Raw genomic sequence first — 22772 nt, 5'->3', positions numbered from 1 at the left:
GTAAAGGTTGCTCTAATGATGGCAACAAAGGAAGTAGGCATTGCTATGACAGGAGGAAGATTGGGGGCAGGATGAATGCTTTGGGAAGGGCAGAAGAACAAGTTTTGCAGATACATGTTAGAGGAATGTTATTTTTCTTAAGAAACAAGTAAGTTGGATCTGTTTGATGTGTGTAATCTCTCATTATTTTGTTTTCTTCTCCCTTTCTTGAAAACCTTCATTTAAACCTGCTGAATCAGATTATGCCACTTTGAGCCTTTTCGGTTTACTGCATTCTCTAAGACTGCGTTCAGCATAATCTTCTGACTCATAGCGGTTCTTAATTTAGCCCACCCTGGACAAGGGATTTAGTGATGTATGCGCAGTAATATTAGTAAAAGTCATCCAACAATTTTATTTATTGTTGGATTTGCACCCTACTTTTCCTCGAAATACCTTAAGGGTGACATACATGGTTGTCCTTTCCATTTTATTCTCACAGCAACTCTGTGAGGTAGGTCAGGTTAGGTTGAGGTGGACTTGTAGCATCACTGTGTGCAGCCTTGAATACAGGCACCCTTCTCACCAATAACAGGACACACCAGCTAATTCCAGCACCACCACCCCCCGGTGGTAGAGCCTGGCCCTGCCACCATGGAACAAAGCTGAAGTTTTGCCTTAGAAAGGGATGCTGTGTTGCACCTAAAAGTGAAATACTTAGAACTTAACTTTTATTATATGTGCCAAGCTTTTAAAGAATTCACACACACACACACACACACACACACACACACACACTTTCCTATAGGCTTGGATTTCCTTATCAAAGGCTAAATTCAGTAACATTAGTGCTGCTTTAATACATATCATTATAGTGTCATTTAATATGTCAAAGGCTGTAAATAATAAACTAACATAGTGTTATTAAACTGCCAACTGAAAGTGTAAAACTTTCCATTTTTATTGAAGTTGCCCAAACTGCACTTAAAAAAAAAAGCACTTTTGTTCCCACTCTGTAAGAGGAAAAATGGAAAATAACACTATGCCCCAACAGCAGCACTGTTCATACAAAGATATGTTCTGAACAATGAAGTTATTTGTTCATATGTGACATATGCACAGAGGAATTTGAATTATGAGAGATTTTGTGAAACAGAATAGAGTACACACCACTGGCATTGTGTGAAGTTCCCTGCTACTGAATCTCTGTCTTGAGAAGAGTCGCTTTATTCTTCCTTCAGAAATCCATTAGTGTAAACGGCTCCTACTAAAGCACTTGTCATTGCACTATTATCATAATTTCATACCCCAAGAGAATCTGTTTGTCAGGTGAAGTGCAATTGCACATGTATTTAATTGTGGTTCATAGCAGCCTCCACTCTCCCTAAAATCAGAAAAATTGCAGCACTTTCCCAGTTTACCTGTCTGTTGATACAGTACAGCATCTATATTGTCCAGATGTATTTTCTTTTCTGTAGTCTAAGCCAAATTCTTTTGAAGGTATTTTGTGAGAGGCTTCATCTCCTGTCCCCTCCCCTCCCCCCCCACACCTTAACAACCTCAGAAAGTAAAAGCAGAGTCAAGAACTCTTTTGAATTAGATATTGCCATTTGATTGGAATGCTGGTATTTAATCTTTTTAGCTTGATGTCACCACCACTAAAGAACCCTTTCCAGGACATGGCATTTGTCAGAAACAGCATTCCAAGCGCCATGCTAAATAAACACAGCCTTCTTGAAAAGTTCAAGTGGGCAATCAGCAGGGAAAGTGGTTTCTTCCCCAGTTTGTTTGCAATGTGTTTATGATTTCAAGGAAACCTCTCAGTAACAGGAAACTACTATGGCAGGCAGTTGGTGAGCCAGCTACTTTGATTTTACCTCATTAATTAAGGCTCAACATGCCTGCAATGAGGAACTGTCACTCTTGTTTCTGCCATACAGGACATCATCAGATCAACTAGGAAGGGAAAGCAGGGAGTACTAATTCCTGCAAGTCCTTTTCTAGATAAGCAATGCAATTCAACTACTTCAGGGGGCGATCTCCTAAAAACAGCTCAACAACCCTGGCGGATCCCCTAAGAAAAGCCCAACAACACCCATGTCCACCATGCTTTTTAACATCTATGTTAAAACCACTGAGTGAGGTCATCCAGGGATGGAGTGAGTGAGCAGGGTTTGGATTGCGGTGTCATTGGTATGCTGACGACATCAAGCTCTCTTTCAGTTTTAAATCTAATCCAGGCAGTGTGCTGGAACTACTGAGCTAATGCCCAGGGTGTCACCAGGATTGTCAGATGAGTGTGTGAAACTCATGCCTGCCTTTTCTAACATTCCCCATCATGTACGCTCATTTGATCATCCCACTGTTTCTGGCTCCTTCTTCCTTACTTTCATTTTGCAGAAAGTAGGAATAGGGAAGATATCATACCAAATGTTGCCCTCAAGCTGGCTGCTGAGGTTAAATGGAAGTGTTTTGCATGCTAATGGGCTGGATTGTAAAACTTGTTATGCCAGCTGTTCCCCAAATAGCTTCAAGAATTACGACACTGCAGCGATTCTGCAAGGGCAGCCCTTCTAGAACCATGAAAGAACTTGCATAAGTTTTTTTATAAAGGCAGCCACAATTCTATACAATTGCTAAGAATTGCTGGATTCAGCCATTTATGGTGAAAGGGGCCATTTGGCTTTATAGTCAAGCACCTGTGCTAGGCAGATCAATATGCGTTAGATGCTAAAAACATTCCCATTTTCAGGACAGTATCTCTTACCTACTTAGCAGGCAATTACACACTGGGCTGCTTTTGTACTTGATGCCAAGCCATGGCATGTTTCAACCATGGTTTGTTAAACACACATTAGCAAACAAGCCATGGCTTGTTCCTTCAGAGCTTGGCTTGTTTTCCACCTGCCCATATCTCATGCCTCTTTGGTCAGCAAGTGCCTGAGGTGGGATGGCCAAACAAACCATCGTGAAGCAAGGCTCTTGGGCTCAAACCTCAATGCTAAACTATAGCTAAACAAGCCATAGACGGCAGCAAACCATGGCTTCACGTCATAGTTTGTTGCCTGAAAAGAAATCATGGCTAGTCTGCTGGGTTGGCTTCAGATGTTCAAACAAGCCACACTATAGCTAAATGGCTTAGCGTTGTGTGAAACAGACCATTATGTCTTTATTGCTGTTGAATTTTAAATGGTTTCTTTTTGTGAGCTGACCTGAGAACTATGCCATAGGGTAGCCTATACATGGCATTAAAAAAACCCTATAGAATTTCCTTATTACTGTTATTACTTATAACTGACTTGATTTAATAGTATATCTATTTTAAGATAAACGTTATTACTCTGCAAAGTAATCTGCCCATTTCCAAATGGGAAAATACTGTGCAGCTTTTTTTAACTAAAGGATAAGAATCCTTTAATCTCTAGAACTACTGCTGTTAAGTTTGACATCAGTGAGCCCTGTCTTCCCTTTTCAAAAAAATATTCAGCCACAGCACTTGCTTTATATAGCACCAATCAATACAGTTTAAGAAAATCTTCAGCTTTAACCTCTCTTCCATGATGGACAAGGCTTGTTATGTTAACCTCAGCAGCATTCTGTCCTTCTAATAATGTGATGCAGTGCCTTACTCTACTTAGAAAGCAATCTGTGTTGACTGCCTCAGATTTCTTAAATAGCAAATAGTTGTACCGAAGCCTAAATAGGCTTTTTCCAACTGTTTGAGAATTTGTGGATGGGGAAATAAAGACAAGTGATTAATTGCACATTTCACTGTGAAAGAACGTTAATAAAAATATGTACACTACATGAGTTTTGTTTAACGTAGATATCAATTTCTCTGTCAAACATCCATAGTTTATGAAGTATTAAATAATTAGCAATCTTCACGAGGCAGACAGTTTTAGCATTGGCGATGTCAGATTGATACACTTATAATAAGCATACTAATATCCCTCTCATGTCTTCATATCCATCCGCTCACTGTTGATTGAAAAGTTGCCTTGTAGAGAAGATGATCATTGCATAATTTAGAATGGATGTTCAAACGATGGGCATGTTGTTACTCCCCATATGACAAAGATCATTTGTCTCTTTAGAATACAGGAATCTCCCATTCGAAATAAATAAAAAATTGTCCAGTAGCACCTTAGAAATCAACTAAGTTTGTTCTGGGTATAAGCTTTTGTGTGCATGTACACTTCTTCAGATACCTGTACATGCATTCTTCAGATGCATGCACACGAAAGCTTATACCCAGAACAAACTTAGTTGGTCTCTAAGGTGCTACTGGACAATTTTTTATTTATTTCAACTGTGTCAGACCAACCTGGAATCTCCCAAGTCCCTGAAAAAATGTTTGTTTGTTTGAGAAGTTGTTTCTTTGTGTCAGGTCGCACTTTTACAGAATGTGGCATTAATCTGTTTTAAACAGAAGTGCTTTATCATCTTATGCTTATCTTTAATTTTATCATCATTAACTGTTATTTTCACTCTTTGCCTGCCTGTATCACTAGAATTGCTGCTCATTTATACGTTTTTGACCGCCAGCACTGACTGCCTTTGTCACCAAACTGACACTATTTCTGGTCTGTCCTTTTTTTTCTTTTTCTTTTTTTTCCCTGCCCAACTGAGCAGTAACATATGCTTTTCTCTGTCACTACTGGCTCACCTTTTGGCTACATTTCTACCACAATCAGCCCTCCATCAGAACTCTCCTCCATCGACTTCTGTGCTAACAGTTGCTTTAAACAAAAAACAAAAAAACCTATCTCCGTACCCACTTTTCTGTCTGACTTTGACTTCATTCTCCTCCTGTTATTCCAACCCCCTTTCCCTCCCCTCATTCATCTTGGCTGACCTCCACACTCATTTTGTCCCCTATGGCTGTGTTGCATGATGCTTTTATTCTCTTGCTTCTCCTTCTGACCTTCAGCTCTGGACCATCTCCATGTCATATAGATAGATCTCATGAATTTATTGCTGAAGACACTCTGCAAAAACATTGGACCTTTCTCTCTCTCTCTATCTCTCGGCTTTTAGGCTCCCTTTTCATGTTTCTGCAATTGTAACTTTCTCTTTTTTTTTTTTTTTTTTTTTTTTAAATAATGTTTATTAAAATTTTCAAAAATACAGAAAGTAAAAAGTTAAAATACATTCAGAACCTTATTTTCATATATCCACTTTCTGGGACTCCCCCCTTCCCCCACCCCTATCATATTCCTGTTTCATATTGTTGGCTCCACAAGCTCTCAATTCTGATTAAAAACTTAATTTGTTTAGACCATTGTTCGAATTTAAAATTTCTACACTCCTCATCAATACCCTTAATAAAAAGCCAAAAATTTCTTTCCCAGGGCCCACCCCATTTTTATTCCACAATTTCCCTTTTTTTTTTAATAATAAAGACACCCCACATAATAGAAATATCAAAAATAAGAAATAAAAGATATAATAAATGAAACAAAACCAGTTCAAAAAAAAGAAATTGACAAGCCTTTGGATTTTAGTTCTCCCCCTCTGTCCCCGGTTTAATTTCCCCCTGACCACCAAACCATGTTATCCGCCTGGAATTCTTACAATCCATAAATCGCCTATTTTCCCCCAACTCCTTGCTGGTTTTTTTTTTTTTTGTTTTTTTCCTTTCATAATTATTTTTTAAAACACTTAGCTTCAGATCTTTAATAAAGCTCCCCCCATTGTTCTTTCCAAATTGTAGTCCAGTTTCCTCTTGTTCCGCTGCTGAAACGTTCTAATTCAGAAGCTTAGTAAGTCTGCAGGGATTATTGTTATTCAGGAACAAAAACTTGCGTTCAGTCCCTTCCTTTCTTCAATAGAAAATTCTATTGTCTCCTTTAGCTGTACACCCTGTAGACAAAATATTATTTCCGTTTTGCAGCTTTCCCAGAAGATAACCAGTTCTATAAAATTCCAATGGTATTTTTCCACTTACGACCATCTTTGTAATGTCCCGAAACTCCTCTAGGGGGATTGTTGTAACTTTGTTTTCTCTAGTCCAAAAGTCCGATTGTTATCCATGTTTTCGCCATTTTGTATCCAAGTTTTAAAAAGTTATAGCAAATTGTAACAAATTTAGCCAGCAAAGTTCTCATAATAAAATCCTCTCTGCTTTCCGACTTTGACAGCTACTTTGACAGCTGTCAAAATCTCCGACTCTTCACCAGGCTCTCTCTTCAATCACCCCGGTTCCCAGGGGGGGGGGGTTACGTTTCTTGTCCCTCAATTCGTCCTCCAGCACAGTTCTTATAATTTCCCATCGTGGAATTCTTAGTTTTTATCAGCAATACAAATCTTTTTGGACCTTGGTTTCCCCGTCCTTGTCTTAGAAGGTTTACAATAGGGGAGGGGACTGACTTCCTTTTTGGATCCCCCCCCGCTCGTGTCCAAATCGAAAGGAAATTCTTTTTTTTTTCCTCCTTTTAAACCCAGTTTCCAAATTACTCACGGGTTGTTGTTAAAAAGTCCGAATTTTCAATGGAAGAAGTCAGCGCTCTCCGCCGGATGGCATGCGGCTGCGCTCGGCAGGGATAGCAGAGGACTCAAAGCACCACGCTTCTCCCCGGCACCCGATCCGTAGCCTTTAAAAAGGCTCCTTCACGAGTCGGGAGGGCGCTGACGGTGCCAGCCGAGTCTCCATGTCCACGGCCCTCGTGGCCGTGGTTTTTAAGGGTCCCCGCATCGCCGGTGCGGTAGGACCCAGCCCCTGCCGAGCAGGCTCCCTCCGGAGCTCGGAGGGAGTCCGCCATTCGGCGATGGCGCCAACCCGGAAGTCCTGTAACTTTCTCACTTCCATCCAAGTGAACCTCCCTCCCTCCCACTATAATTCAAATGAGAAACAAACACTGTTGTAGTAAATACTTCTTTAGCACGCATGAACTTATGAAAATAAGGCACAAGTTCTTATTTTGCTATAAATTGGCTTAGACCAATTTCTGGCATAAAAAAACCCATATGTGGGCATACTGGATGATAGATAGATAGATAGATAGATAGATAGATAGATAGACGACAAATACATAGTTGCCTATATATTACTGTGGAGATTTCCTTTCCTCTAAGTGATTTTGAATACTTGAGATTGGGAACAACACACACACACACGCTCATGGTATGGTGCATCCTGGCTCATTTCTGCTAACTATGATTGTGAGTTTAATGCATTTTCATGTGGGATTTATTTTCCAAGAACTCTGTGCACACACAGGAAATATGGTGCAGGTATTAATTTAGCCATGGGCTTCCCACATAGGCTTATATTACACTCTTAGCAAAAGGCCATCTGCTTTTTCTTCTTCTACCTCTTTGGTTTCAATGAAAGAGTTAGACATGTGCTAAAATCTGACCCATTCAAATCCATGGGACTTAAGAAAGCTCAACTTGGGCTTTGAGCCATCTTTCTCTGTTTTAGTTATTCTTGGCCCTTGGAAAGTCACCTTTTGTCCTGCCTGTATAAGTTATGTAAACACTTTGAATGAGCAATTTATGGCTAGTAGCTGCTAATGTACACCATGTTCAGCATGTTTGCCAATAGACATAAAGGCAAGGCCATGTAGTCCTACTTGACCCATTATTGTGTTTCCAATTATCCCTGATGCTCCAAGAAAGAGAGATTAATGCATCTGAAGATGACATGGCAAATTACTGCCGCTCCCTAACCTTTTTTAAAATTGCTAACACTGTTGTAATCTGTAATTACAGAAATCAGCGTGAGAATTGTGGCACTGTATAATTATCTTTTCCTGATACATTATTGCTGAATGAATTATTAATCTAGATCAGTCTTGTATCATATTTGCAACAGCTAAAGAATCATAATAATAACGTACAATTACATTTCATTATTTCTATCTTTATGTTCATGTTTTTGGATCTTGTAATTGGTAATTAATTTGGATTTTTTTAATACTCCCAAATAGCTGGTAACTTCACATGGTTGTAAATTATTTCATGTTCCAGCATTTGGCTAAAAAAAATAGGTGTGTGAGTTCTTCTCTTCATCCTACTTAGCTCTTAATGATTTTCAGCACAATCTACCAGTTCTGTTTCCTGCACAGTAAATGGGAACTTAACAGAGGAATATGTCAGTGGATTTTGCCATTTGAATGATAAATGGAGAATTGGCTAGAGAATATCCTGATGCAAAGGGAATTATTGCTGTTATAATTCATATTCTTATTTCTGTGGTGGTATGAATGTTTCTGCTCCAGAACTGCAAAATTAGTGTTTTCCCCCCTCTCGTGTCATTTGTATATCACAAAAATAGCATAATAAATTTGCAGTAATATCTACAACATATGCTTCAATATTGGTGGCCGATATATAAGTTCTTGGTTCGTGAACTGGTTTAAACAGAAGCAAAGGGGAAACAGGATAGAGCAGATTTAACAGATAACATTCAATATCTCATAGCTAAATGCCTAATCAGGAGCCCTTGTAGTTGTGCTTAGATTAAGTATGAGTAATAGTCATTTTTCCTCTTCAGTTCCCAATGAAACAATATAGTTTTAGTATATTGATGAATGTGGGAGGGGGGTTCAAAGTGAAGATAACAACTGATGTTTACAAATCTTTCAAATTGGGCTAGTGGTCTTGTGGATGCCTTACTGGTAAATGGGTTAGCCAAAAAAGTGTGGATTTGGTGGAGTAGCAGCCAAGGGGTTTTTTAAGTTTCCTAGATAGTTTGGTCCGTATTTCTTGGTCTGAGAGTGGAACATTTCTATTATAAAAGTTACATAACCAGTACAGACCTTTTGCTTCCTCCTCCATCCACCATCAGATTGTCGTGAAGTGTTGTTAAATAGGGGGTGGAAGGTGAGGGGGGGACAGTGGTGGCAGTGCTGGAATCAGAATTCCTGCCTTCTCTTTCCACAGATTAAGCATGGTTTGTGTGAAGCTGTTTTGGATTTTAGGCTGGTTCTAAATGCTGTGGTCTAAACCACTGAGCCTCTTGGGCTTGCCGATCGGAAGGTCAGCTTCTGCCAGCCTAGCAGTTCAAAAGCACACCAGTGCAAGCAGATAAATAGATACCGCTGTGGCAGGAAGAGAAATGAGAAAGTACGAAAAAGTTCACCTTTTTCTTCTTCCATTGCTTGCTGCCATTCCAGAGGTAGGCCAGTTCCAAAAATATTGAGGAGATGTGTTGCTTCCAGTCTATTTGTTGCTATGACCTATATTGATCCTCTCATGACGATAAGACAGAAGGGGAAGCCCCAGTGATATTTAATTACAGTTTCTTGCAGTTTAATTGTGCAAGCACATAGATTTTTTTCCTTTTTTCAGTGCTTCAGAAGTCAGATCCTGTATCACCATAACTGGGCTGTTTTTATATGTTGTGGATATTAGGTTCCTCTGTTTGTTCCACACTTCCTCCTCCTACCTGTAAGGGGAAAAGCAGACAATTATATCATGGGGAGGGGACTGGAGCTCCCTCCCTAAATTTGGGTCCAAGTGCTATGTGTGCCCGTTCAAAATCGTCAGCAGATACTATGAGGTCTGGAAGCAGTGATCTAATCCATGAGGCAATAAATTGTGCAGGATCATTCTCTTGCACTCTCTCTACCAAAAAAAAAAAGTAAATTAATTGCCATATTTCGATTTTCTGCATCTTCAAGCTTGTTGCGTATATCTGTCCAGTGGTACCTCTGGTTACGAACTTAATTCGTTCCGGAGGTCCGTTCTTAACCTGAAACTGTTCTTAACCTGAGGTACCACTTTAGCTAATGAGGCCTCCTGCTGCCGCCACGCCAAAGCAGCGCGATTTCTGTTCTCATCCTGAGGTAAAGTTCTTAACCTGAGGTACTACTTCCAGGTTAGCAGAGTCTGTAATCCGAAGTGTTTGTAACCCGAGGTACCACTGTATTTCCTTTTTGTAATTCTTTGATTTGGGGAGCGGGGCATGGATTTGGCTTAATTCTTTTGTTGCTGTAGTTGCTTCTGTTAAGTCTCCTGTTAAGTTCTGTCAGTTTCGTTTCCATTGGAAGCATTAGTTCTTTCCAAGTATTTTTTAATAAGCTTCTTTATGGCTTCTTCTTGTGCTGCAAATTCTTCTCTTAAGATATTCTTTTTGAGTAAGGAAGAGGCCACTTTTAAGGGCGGCAGCATCCTGGACCATGCATTAGTGTCCTTGTTGAAGTAAGCCTTCTGTCTCAGGGCAGGAAGAATGGAGTGAGGTCTTTTATTTTCAGCTTTTCTAAATCCTTTTGCATTCCCCTCTCCTTGCTTCAAGGTTTGGGGTTTTGACAACCGGGGCTTTTGCTGAAAACAGTTTTTCTGAGCTTTGGAGCAGAGCTAGAGTTTAAACAGCCATCTTCTTTCCTTCATGGCCATGCTCCCTCCTGTTAATGCTCCCCCCCCCACCTCATAATTATATTTTCTAAAGGTTGGAAAGCGTGTTCTCCTTCATGGAGAGCATGTGTTGCGGTGGGGGCCGCCAGGACACTCCAAAGTTGGGGGCGGGCTAATTGTTCATTGGCCACTGATGCGATTGGGGCTTCCCTTGTTGTTGGGAAGAAGTTAATGTTGCCATTTGTTGATTGACAGCCAGAAATGCTAAAACTCCTTGCACGAGGCTAGGGCTTCCTCTTTTTGACCGTGCATCGGATTGCCCGTCCCCCCCTCCCTAGAATTAGGGTTGTTCGCTTTGACCTTGCTATGCCTGTCATGGGGTCGTCTGCTCTTGGGGCAGGGGCCTGGTAGGAATTTTGTCCATCTGGCTGATTGGCTGGGGCCATTTGGTTTTTGCCTACTGCGTAGCAAATCGTCACAACTTGTAAGGTTGCAGTTAGGCATTGGTTTATGGTTTGGTTGGTTGAGGGGAAGTGGTTGAGTGCCTGCCCTTGGTAGGTTGAGTGCCTGCCCCTCTAATGCTGCTGCTGCAAGGGATTCCGTTAAAGGAATTGGGGGCTAACTATTGCTTGTCCACTCTGTCAAGGGGGCTCGGGCCATAGCAATGAGCTCCTGGTTGCATTTGGGGTGAGGGCAGGTTCCCTGCTCCGCGTAACCCCCAAGTGTATTCCCCTATTCTGACTTTCGCATTGTGCGGAATGTCAGTCTGTCCCCCATGGTGGGGGCAGATAGTTGCAACCAGTGCCTAAGCAACCACTCACAAATTTGTATTTCAATAAAGTTGTGGCCAAAATTATGCCAAAAATCTTGAACAAAAATTCTGTGTGATGTGTGAGTTATTGGGGTGGCCCTGGGGACCTCGACACGCAACTAAGTTGCTCTGTATTAGCATTTTGACCTAACAGCTCCTGCATGTGGCTAGGCAGGATTACTAGGCTTGCTGTGGTTTGTATCTATCACTCTTTTAACCTGGATATTTTCACTGTTTAGAGTGAGCACTCTAGGACTAAGGATTGGAAGGTTGCTGCTATTTATCAGAACTTGTATCATTGCCTAGATCAGAGATGGGGAACCTTAGGCCTAGGGGTGAAAGGTGGCTACCCAGATCTCTCTATCTGGCCCCCAGGACTCCTTGGCCATTCTCCCTACCTAGGCCCTTCATTCACTTAGCTCTGAGACCCCCTTGGGCAGCCTGAATGTGTCTTTGAACTGTGATAATTCATCCTGCTTGCCTGGATGGAAAGCTGGGTATGAGTGTATAGAAACCTCTAGTTTTTGCATGGCAGGAATGTGGTCTGCTGTACAGACATAAGAGTCTCATCCATTGTTCTGCCTACTTTTGCCTCTGGCCCATCACTAGCACGTGGCCCCTGAAGGGCTCTGCAAAAGGGAACGTGGCCCTTGGGCTGAAAAGGACTGTTCACCCGTGGCTTAGATAATATAGTTATGAAGAAGCTATATTAGTGTAACAAATGTCAGTAGCTCTTCATTTCACTCACATTTGAGACGCCCAACTCACTGAATTCAGCAGTGCAGTTTGCTTCCATTCTGCTTGTAATTAAGACTTTTCTTGACAGATTGACCTACTGCTATGTAGCAATTACTGTGCGTATGTGGGGGACCTTTTGTCCTGTTAGCTTATTTAGACTGAATATATTTGGCTGTCTTGCTTTCCAGTATTAGAACTGGTTTTATTTAACTGACTGCCTCTTTATTGTTTCATAGAATCTCTTTCTTTTCTTATTTTAAACCTTCCTTGCCTTAAAGATGCAAGAGTGTTGTATAATTAACTGGTTGGGAAATCAGTTAATTAAAATGATAATTAAAATTCATTCTGGATTTTTCTGAAGATAATTTGTACTTGTACTACAATCCTTTAAAACTAACCTGTCCATATAAACATAAACTTACCTGCACATACCTATGAAGGAGCGCAGAACTTGGCCACTTCTGGGAGTGGGGGGAAGGTTAAAAATTGATATTCAGGGAGTAAAAGGTGCAGCCAAGACTACCCTTCCTAGTCTGACTCACCACGAATTAGTCATGCTCTAGTAAAGGTAAAGGTACCCCTGCCCGTACGGGCCAGTCTTGACAGACTCTAGGGTTGTGCACTCATCTCACTCTAGAGGCCGGGAGCCAGCGCTGTCCGCAGACACTTCCGGGTCACGTGGCCAGCGTGACGAAGCTGCTCTGACGAACCGGCACCAGAGCAGCACACGGAAACGCTGTTTACCTTCCCGCTATAAAGCGGTCCCTATTTATCTACTTGCACTTAAGAGTGCTTTCGAACTGCTAGGTGGGCAGGAGCTGGGACCAAAGGATGGGAGCTCACCCCGCCGCGGGGATTCGAACTGCCGACCATACAATCGGCAAGTCCTAGGCACTGTGGTTTTACCCACAGCGCCACCCGCATCCCTTTGCCACCCGCGTCCCTTAGTCATGCTCTAGGGGCCATCAAAAACAACATTCCTGTTGTATGTTTTCCTGCCTTCAGGTTTAATGCTTATTACATAGAATGGAACATTATGTAGTGGGTCTTCTCTCCCACCCCCCTACAAAGAATGCAAGATACTTGCTGCATGATGATAGTTCTCCACAAAGTAAGAGCTCCTAAATGTTCCAACTAAGATGGGTAGAGTGTGCAACAGGGATGCCATTTGGGGTGGCGTGGCAGAGATATCACGTATCCTACCTCTTAATGTTGTCTTGCTCACTTTCAGCATCAAAAATTGATGCATTGGTAAGTGTTTGTCTTTACCCACCTGAAGCCTTGCTGAACATGGTATGAATAGGCCAGCGGTGCCTGCTTATTATGGGCTCTTCCACTTAACTGATGTGAAGTCCTGACTAAGGCCAGAGTTAGCAACTTGGCACTACTAGGCAGCTGCCAGGCACCCAGCACCTTGGCAGGTCCCACCCTTATACCTGTCCATGAAGTGGGTTTTCAATTCTACACCATGTCCCATATCAATGCTATGTCAGTGATTGTTCCAGGGCACTGTATGTCACCTGAATGGATGCCTCAGGCTGCCCTAGAACTCATGGGAGGGCACCAGTGTAAGAGTTGGCCCACCAGTGGGCTCTGCTTCTCCCCATATTATGTGGTGTAAATTTTATCCTTCATCCTTGATGAGGTTACAGCCATGGCAGCCATTATACAACTTCTGCTGCAACCAGGAATCTGCAGAATTTGTCTTCTCTTAGTAGCCAACCATTATTTGTGATTGTCACTACCCCAGTCCTGGCTTATGTTCACTAATACGCAGAGCTTAGTAGATGGGCAAGTCTTTTCTCGCAAACAATCTCAGAATAGACTATGCAATGGAGTTAAATGGGACACTGCCTCACACTTGAGTTCCAGTCTTGGGAGAGGTATGGCCTTATTTGGATTTTGTGCTCTAAAGTATCAGGTATCAGAGATATCACGCTGCTCTTTCCCCAAAGCTGGGGAGGGGGAGAGAGAAGGTGGCAATCTCATCTTTTCCTTCCACTTTGCTTCAGAAATAGCGCCTCCAGGGATTAAAATGAAAGGCAAGTGAATGTGGACAGTTGCCAGAGGGCTGGGAAGCCTTTGGCGGTAATTCACATGCTCATTCTCTACATTTGTCTCCCAGACAGAATCTCCTTCAAAGGTGAGCAGGAGGGGAGGGAAATACACTTTTTCATTCATTGAAAGGAGGGCATTAATTTAATCTCTCTTGCCCTTCATTAGTGTTGCAAAATGATGTCACCTCTTATTTATGTTGTTCTTAGAGCCTCATCTTTTGCAGTCTCTTCTCATCTAGCCAATCTGTTAATCACTTTCACCACCCTATTTGAATTATACCATTTACTTTTGTGGCTAGTTATATACATTGGTTCCTCGGCTTAAGAACTTAATTCGTTCTGGAGGTCCATTCTTAACCTGAAACTGTTCTTAACCTGAGGTACCACTTTAGCTAATGGGGCCTCCCACTGCCGCCACGCCACCACCGCACGATTTCTGTTCTCATCCTGAAGCAAAGTTCTTAACCCGAGGTACTATTTCTGGGTTAGTGGAGTCTGTAACCTGAAGCGTATGTAGCCTGAAGCATCTGTAACCTGAGGTACCACTGTATAGCATGGAAGCACAAACATATCTGAAAAGCACATTTAAGATTATTTTTATTTCAGTGGCACCCTTTGTGACGCCCTTCCCCAGCCTCTCATGTTCTGTTCGACATTATTGTTGTGGCGCCCCCTGTGGTGCTGGTGCCCAGTGCACCTGAACCAGTGGTGCTACCCACCTCTGCTTATTTATCTCATGCATGCTACTTGTCTCATATTTTCAGAGCAACCCAGGAAGCAGAAAACTTGAAAGAATTAAAATGGGAGCGAAGAGGCAATAATTTATAGTTGCCTTATTCTGTTTCTTAAATAATGCATTTTTCTGTCCTTTTTAAATATCAGTATAGAGACAAATAGGGCAATCTGCATAACTATAGACCAAACTGCATTCCCCAGCACATGCCCACTTGATACCTTTTTGTGTAGGCAGAGCTGTGCAAACATCAGCTTCCGCTTTAACCCATCTAGACCAGTCAGACCTTTTGTCCCAGACCAGGTTGGCTTCATTTGGGGTGAAATTGAAATACTTTCCTTTATTGTTTTGCCTTTGCAAAATGCAACAATGCTTTGGGTGTTACTTTTTTTTTTTTTTAAAGCAACTTTTATCTTCTTTGTATATTTGTATATTTTCTGACGCTTGTGCTTGGGTTACATCCATCTGTAATCTCTCACTAATTCCTCTGCCTTATTTCTTCTTCTGATGCTTGTGGAACCTTTTACATGGTGAGGGCTGGTGTTAAAAGTGTTTTGTCACACCAAATCTTGTCCTACTTAATAAAATATTTTTAAAAGTTTTTCTCTTTCTTTCTTTCTTTCTTTCTTATTTATTTATTTCATAAAATTTGTGCTCTACTTGATTGTAAAAACAAACAAACCTCAAAGAGGTTTACAAAAGATAAAACAGTAAAATAAAATAGAATTCACAACCATATTTTAAAACATTAAAAAGTTAAAATACTAAAACAGATGTAAAATACTTCCAACTTTCTAAGGCTCGTCTGCTTGTTTAGCAGGTGCGATAAAGTGTACATTGAAGGCAGAGGGCTTGCGGTAGCTCAGTTGGCAGAGCATGAACCGCTTAACTTCAGGGCAGTTGATTCAAGCCTCACATTCGGCGAAAGATTCCTTCATTGCCAGGGGTTGGACTAGATGACCCTCGTTGTCCCTTCCAACTCTGTGGTTCTATGTCCTGCTTGATTTCAGTAGGCAACAAGTTCCAATGTGTAGGCACTGCCATACTAAGCAATTGAGTTCTTACAAATGCAGGACAAGGCAGGTGCCAAAAAGAAGACAGTGAAGTTGCCTGCCTGGTGTCAACAGTGTGCTCCAAGTTGTAGGTTCTCCCACACTGAAAGAAAGGTATCCGTAACGGAACACCGTGATGGAAACCAGAGCACACAGAAACGCCGTTTACCTTCCCACAACAGTGGTACCTATTTATCTACTTGCACTGGCATGCTTTCGAAGTGCTAGGTTGGCAGAAGAACACATGTGGGGTAAGGTGATCCTACAAGTAAACTGGTCCTAAGCTGTTAAGAGCTTTATATATGAATAATATCACCTTGAACTTGGCCCACTAGCAAATCAGCAACTAGCGCATATCTCTCTATAGAGAATGATTTGAACGCTCGGGGAAAAGTTTTATTTTAATGCTAACTATTATCAAGAGAGCATGGTCACAGTACCAGCAGGATACAGTGGTGCCCCGCAAGACGAATGCCTCGCAAGACGGAAAACCCGCTAGACGAAAGGGTTTTCCGTTTTGGAGGTGCTTCGCAAAACGAATTTCCTATGTGCTTGCTTCGCAAGACGAAAATGTCTTGCGAGTTCCTGCGGGGTTTTTTCCCTTTCCCCCCCCTTTTTCCCAAGCCGCTAAACCGCTTATCAGCTGATGGCTAAGCTGCTTATCAGCTGATCTTTAAGCCGCTTAACAGCTGATGCTAAGCCGCTTATCAGCTGATCTTTAAGCCGCTTAACAGCTGATGCTAAGCCGCTTATCAGCTGATCGTTAAGCCGCTTATCAGCTGATCTTTAAGCCGCTTATCAGCTGATCTTTAAGCCGGCTAAGCCGCTAATACTGTAGCGCTAAGCCGCTAAACCTCTAATGGGCTTGCTTCGCAAGACGAAAAAACCCGCAAGACGAAGAGACTCGCGGAACGGATTCTTTTCGTCTTGCGAGGCACCACTGTATCTGTTTCCAAGCCAGTTTATTGAGGTGCAAGGTGTTCTCAGATCATTTACAAGTGTGGATAGAGCATGTGCACTGTATGCAGAAGGTTTCAGGATCAACCCCTAGCATCTCGAGATAGAGCTTGGAAGCACTCCTGCCTAATACTCTGGGAGAGCCCACTGCTGGTCAGTAGACAGTACTTGACTAGATTAACCAGTGGTATGATTTGGTATAAAGCTTCCTCTGTTCCTCTGGGTCCTGTTCTGAAGACACACAAACACACTGATCCTGCAGGTCAAGTGTACATACAGAGTGAATCCCACTGCCCCATTCTTTATTCTGTGTACAGGCAGTGGGAATTTTACACAGAGATTTCTGTGAAATGTTGGGTTGTGATAACTTATTCTGAATTGTGCCGGTAAGCTCCAGTTCGGCACCATAGTTCTAATATGAAAGAGCTCTGGGTTGAATTGCTTTTCTCTGCCAAAAGATGCTCACAAATGTTTTTTTTTTATTTGTGCTTCCCTTTCTCTCCCCACCCTTTCCCAGGAGCCTCCTATCTATTAAAACTGTGTTGGTTGATAGCCTTCAACATTTCAAGACATTATTCCATATTCCTGATTCAATGTTGTGGGAGGGAGAAAGAGCCAACTAAGTGGATAGAGTAAAAAGCTTATAATGCAATTGTCTTTTCAGAGATACATTTCAGAGAAATATATATATATATATATATATATATATATATATATATATATTTCTTGAGCTCTTTGTTCCAGCTAAGAATCAAAGTGCTGATCAGCAGTTCTGCAGAGAGCTGGCTAACCCATGCAGGACGCAGAAATCATGATGTAATCTTCCTTTCTTAGCAAGCACTTTGACAAATCTCTCCAGCCCTATCTCTCTCCCTTATTGTTTGTTGTTTCTATTTTAGGGTGTGAACGGAATGTCTGTGGATGAGAAGACTGAATCCCCCATGTATGTGTATGAGTCAACAGTCCATTGTACCAATATCCTCCTGTGCCTCAATGACCAGCGGAAGCAGGATATTCTCTGTGATGTGACTTTGATTGTGGAGGGGAAAGAGTTCCGAGCCCACCGGGCTGTGCTGGCTGCGTGCAGCGAATACTTCTTGCAGGTGTTGGTCGGGCAGACAGAAAATGATCTGGTGGTCAGCCTGCCAGAGGAGGTATAGTATGTCACCATTCCTACGTCCCTTAAAAAAGCAAAACTTTATAACATGGTAACAGAGACAGAGAATAAGCCACTCTCTTACAGTTAGGAATTGGCTAAACCTGAAAGGTTTTTTTAAAACAAACAACAATAACACTGAGCTCAGAGCCCCTTCATGTTTTCAGATTTGACTGTGTGTGTTTTAGTCCCAGGAGTGAGGGCAGTAAATGATTCAGAATCAGACTCCCTGTGGTCTTCTGGGCTAGAAACAAGAGAACAAAGGAGCTTACCAGGCAAGAACAAGGCAGCAGGCAGGGAAGAAGGAAGAGCAGAAACAGGGAGGGATCATACAAACGTAGCCTCATGAACTCCATTAATCTGCTGCTGAAACAAGAGCTGGAAAATGATCTGGAATACTTATCTGTAGGTTGTAGAATGAGCCATTGCAGAAACAAGGAATGCATAATAGAAAGTGAATAAGAGAACAGAGTATGTCTCCCAAGCAGGTATTCTCCCAAGCTTACAACATTGTCAGGGTCGAAACAGGGTCACTGAAACTTTTTTGCTTCGTTACAAGTGGTTGTGTGACACTTAAGAATAATTGAAAAAGCCTATTTCCAGCACACAGAAGACAGCTTTCTAATATCTCAAAAGAACTTCACTATAGTGAGAAATGTAAAATCCAAAACGGCAAACTCACTGTAGTTTCACTGCACTACCAGTACCTTATACAATCAAGCGACTTGTAGAAGTTTGAAAGATATTTCTAGTCCTCTTTATTGCAGCATGCAAATTGCTTCTAATATTACTGTCACTTAAATGCACATTTTATAATGCGGAAAGTAGCACAGGAATCTTTTTAGGACCAATAAATGTACTTCCAACACGCTTCAGCTTTTACTGTTTGTATTAGACCAGGAAAAGATAACTAACTGTGCAGCAGAATCTCACGTTATACAAGTGTCCATCTGTATAAAATTGTAATACCAGAACAAGGCTGATGTTTGCATGAGATAAACTGAACAAACTGTCTCCAGCGGCAGGGTTAGTAGGGGAGTCTTATTGTCCCCAGCCCCCCCCCCCCATTCACTTGCCTCACCTGCTGGTCCACCTATTCAGCCCTTATGAGATTCTTCAGAGAACTCACAGCATCGCCATCCCTGGCTTTGAGGAAGGAATTTGTGCCTCAGGGAAAGGCATCGTAGGGGAAGTGTCTCTACCTTTGCAGTTACCGTTAGAAAACTTTTTTTTTTAAAAAAAGTTAAAATTTACTAAAGTAACTTTACTAGCTTTCAATTTTAAAAGAAAATTTCTAGCTGCCATAGAAAAGGATCAGAGGCACGGGAACACTCCCAGTGCCACCTCACCCAGAATGCCTTGCTCTGAGAAAGTACCCCCTCTATAGAAGAAGGCAAAGAAGGCTGGGAGCTGGAGAGGCCACCTGTGCTCCTGTGTGTTAGCAGCAGCAAACCATTCAAAAAGTAAGCTGGTGGGGAGGAGGAGGAGCAAATTGCTGTGGTGGGGGGCGGGGAGGTGGCAGCAGTGCATGCTACTGTACAGTGGTACCTCAGGTTACATACGCTTCAGGTTACAGACGCTTCAAGTTACAGACACTGCTAACTCAGAAATAGTGCTTCAGGTTAAGAAGTTTGCTTCAGGATGAGAACAGAAATCATGCTCCGGCAGCGTGGCAGCAGCGGGAGGCCCCATTAGCTAAAATGGTGCTTCAGGTTAAGAACAGTTTCAGGTTAAGAACAGACCTCCGGAATGGATTAAGTACATAACCAGAGGTACCACTGTATTTTAATATTTTGTTGGAAGCCGCTGAGAGTGACTGGAGAAGCCAGTGTAGGTGTCAGGATGCTGTCGCCCCGCTTCCTCTTCCTCCTCCTCTCCCATGCCCTCCCGCAAACCCCTGTTGTAAATCTTCCTCTTCCTCCTCCCCGGAAGGGTCAGGCTGGGGAGGTGGTCTCCCGCATTCCTCCTCTTCCCAGTCCCTGACAGTAGGCAATACTGAGCTACGTGGATAAACTCATTATAAGGCTGTTCCTATGTCCACCTTGTGCTCCTTGGAAGAGACATGCGATATAAATGTAATAATAAAATAAGATAATAAAATAAAATATTGCAACTGGAGTAAATTATACAGATGAAGAAAACTTTAAAGTAATAAAACTCCAAAGCAACAGAGCAAATATTCTTCATACCCGGGGTAACCGACATGGCTTTTCCTGCAGATGTTGCTGGACTTGAACTTGCATCAACCCCAGCCAGTATGACCACTAAAACACTAGACATCCTTGGGATGTCTTCAGAAGCAAGCTTTGCTGAGTTTGGTGGGACCAGACCCCCAATTAAGCAGGTGTAGGGTTTCATCCTAGGGCTGTCATGAAAGCACAAGGTTAATTCATCTTGGTTATACAGTATTGGCTCTCATGGTGGGTTTGAGTTTTAGTCTATGACTTAGTACCATTCATTTGGAGGGGGAAACCCACTTAGGCCTCATGACACCCACCCAACTATGGAGCAGCAGGAGGGATCCTCCTCTCTGTGCACTTTCCATAATGACTCTTGTTAAAAATTCAAACCGAATAAATTATTTCCCAAGAAACATATTAATTTGGTAGAATTGATTTGATCCATATTCCTGTTGTTGTTGTGTTTTTGCTTTATTTAATCATAGAAATCAGTCTTCCTTCCTTTTAACAAGACATTTAATTAAGCTTTTAATTCATGATAAGAAGTTAAATAGCACTTGGGAATATTTTTTTAATGGTTTCCACTTCCCATCTAGATTACAAAAAAAAGAAGAAGTGTGATAGAGAGACATCCAGGGCTGTCAGCCAAGGGTATTGTAGGTCATGCCAATATTAGCTGGCAGAAGGCCATTATCCAATTAACATTGCTTCATCGCTGCAAGTAATAACTCTCAGGAAAATGATTGAGTCATTCATGGTGTAGTGGTACTTTTACTTTAGAAATACCCAGCACTGTTTAGAATAGTGCCTGATTCATAGGGTTGCCTGCTCTTCTTTGCCAGTTAAAGCAAAGCTGCATTGGTCATATCTGAAGGTGAAAGCTGCGTGGAAGGAAAGCATGGGTTTTATTTTATTTTCCTTCTTCTGACAAGTCAAGATTTTAACTAAAGGGAGTTTTAACCCATTACAAATAAAGTCTTGGAAATACCAAAGCAAGGAGCAAAACAATGACTCCTAAGGAAGCCATTTTCCATGGGAAAAATGCTGGGCTTGCAGTCAGTGTTGTCTAGAGCTCTTGTCAAATACTGATGTCATATAAGATAGCCAGAATTACAGGCAGTACAACATTATAGGAATGGTATGCTTTTCCCACTTCCTGCCCAGCCAGTCCATCATAACATATCCTTGTTTATTTTTCTAAATTGTGTTACTAATACAGAGTGTGTGCATTATATGCTATCTTTGCACTTTGCTCTCGTTTTAAGTATTTATCTGGGATCTGCTATGAAACATAACACCTTTCAGTGACAGTCACTGCCCTGCATTATCTCATCCGTTTGCTTATAGATCTGCATATATAATGCCTTGGGTTGCTGAATGTTTTACATGAAAGAAATGCCGGGCAGAAAGATGAACTCAGGCTTCTAGGCTGGCAGAAGCCAAGTGTGTTTAGAAAGCTCATCCATTCAGAGCCATGGGTGGGATGGAGTCAGGCATCCAGCATTAACTGTGTTCCTTAAGTGGCAACAGTAAGAAGCCCTTGCATCAGTTAGCCATCCACGGCAGCCGACTGGCCCGAGATGGGGGAGCAGAGTGTTGTGTATTAGCCAACAGAAGATGATTGGGCACAGGAGAAAAATCAAAGGCAGAATGCACAAGGTCAGTTACTACTGGAGTGTTATATGAAAGATTATGACTTACTGTGTTTTAGTCTTTGTTCTTTTAGAAAACCGAGAGTGTTCCGTTATGTGCATCTCTCTTCTCTCCTCTGTTTATGTATTGTGTATAATACTTTGACAGAGTGCTCATCAGATGCAGCACATCTGGTCTCCACAGTGATCTGAATTTGGAGAAAAAACAAAGAATAGTTAAAGCAGGAGTAGTAGCCATTTTTAATGGACAAATTCACTGCCTGGCTTTCAGAGCAGGCAGGAATTCATCATAGGTTAAAAATAATTATACAAAATCAGTATGTATTTAAATATCTAGTGATTTAACAAAACAATAATCAGAGGGATAGAGATGGCAACTCTACTGGGAAAGACTTTCTAGCTTTGGGGAAGGGGGGGAGAAAAGAAGTTTGGAGAGGTAGAGTGAATGGGACATGATAAAGGTTCATACAATTATGTATGATGTGGAGAAATTCATTCATTCATTCATTGCTACATTTTTATCCCACCATTTCCCCAAAGAGCTCAAGGTGCCATACATACTCCTCCCCCTCCATTTTATCTTCACAACAACTCCATGAGGTAGGTTAAGGCAGAGAAACAGTGACTTGCCCAAAGTCAGCTAGTGGGTTTCATGGCTGAGCAAGGTTTTGCACCCTGGTCTCCCAGGTCCAATTCTAGCACTCTAACCAATAGTTAGTTAGTTAGTCATTCATTCATTCATTTAGTAAGTATGCCACCTCTGACCGTAGATCTCCGGGTGGATCACAATATAAAAGCACAAAATACATAATAAAAGCAAAAACAAAGATAACCCTATAATTCCATCTGCCACAACACATTTTAAAAGGGAATCGGATGTCTGTCTGCCAAATGCCTGGTTAAAGAGGAAAGCATTCCACAAATGGGGTGCCCCTGCAGAAAAGGCCCATTCTCGTGTTGCCACCCTCAGAACCTCTCGTGGAGGAGCCACACTGACTCTCCTTCCTTTATTCCCTCTTTCATAGGACTGGTACTCAGGGTTGTCCAATGAAATTAACTGACAGTACATTAACACACATTGCTTATATTACGAAATTTGCTGCCATAAAGTGCAGTGATGGCCACCAACGTAGATGGCTTTAAAAGGGTGTTAAA

General features: G+C 41.9%; 1 protein-coding gene across 5 annotated transcripts in view; it reads left to right on the top strand.

Moving 5' to 3' along the window:
- Positions 1-22772, top strand: part of BACH2 (BTB domain and CNC homolog 2) — a 220717-nt gene that overhangs the window by 159022 nt on the left and 38923 nt on the right. For all 5 annotated transcript variants that reach the window (XM_080999869.1, XM_080999867.1, XM_080999870.1 and 2 more), the window contains exon 3: positions 17529-17783. In XM_080999869.1, the coding sequence (XP_080855995.1) occupies positions 17541-17783 (243 nt within the window). In that variant the 5' untranslated portion in view covers positions 17529-17540. The remainder of the gene's footprint in view (positions 1-17528; positions 17784-22772) is intronic.

This window comes from Podarcis pityusensis (assembly GCF_964106645.2).
Source record: "Podarcis pityusensis genome assembly, chromosome: 3".
Taxonomy (NCBI): Eukaryota; Metazoa; Chordata; class Lepidosauria; order Squamata; family Lacertidae; genus Podarcis; species Podarcis pityusensis.
This window is presented reverse-complemented; position numbering and strand designations above follow the sequence as displayed.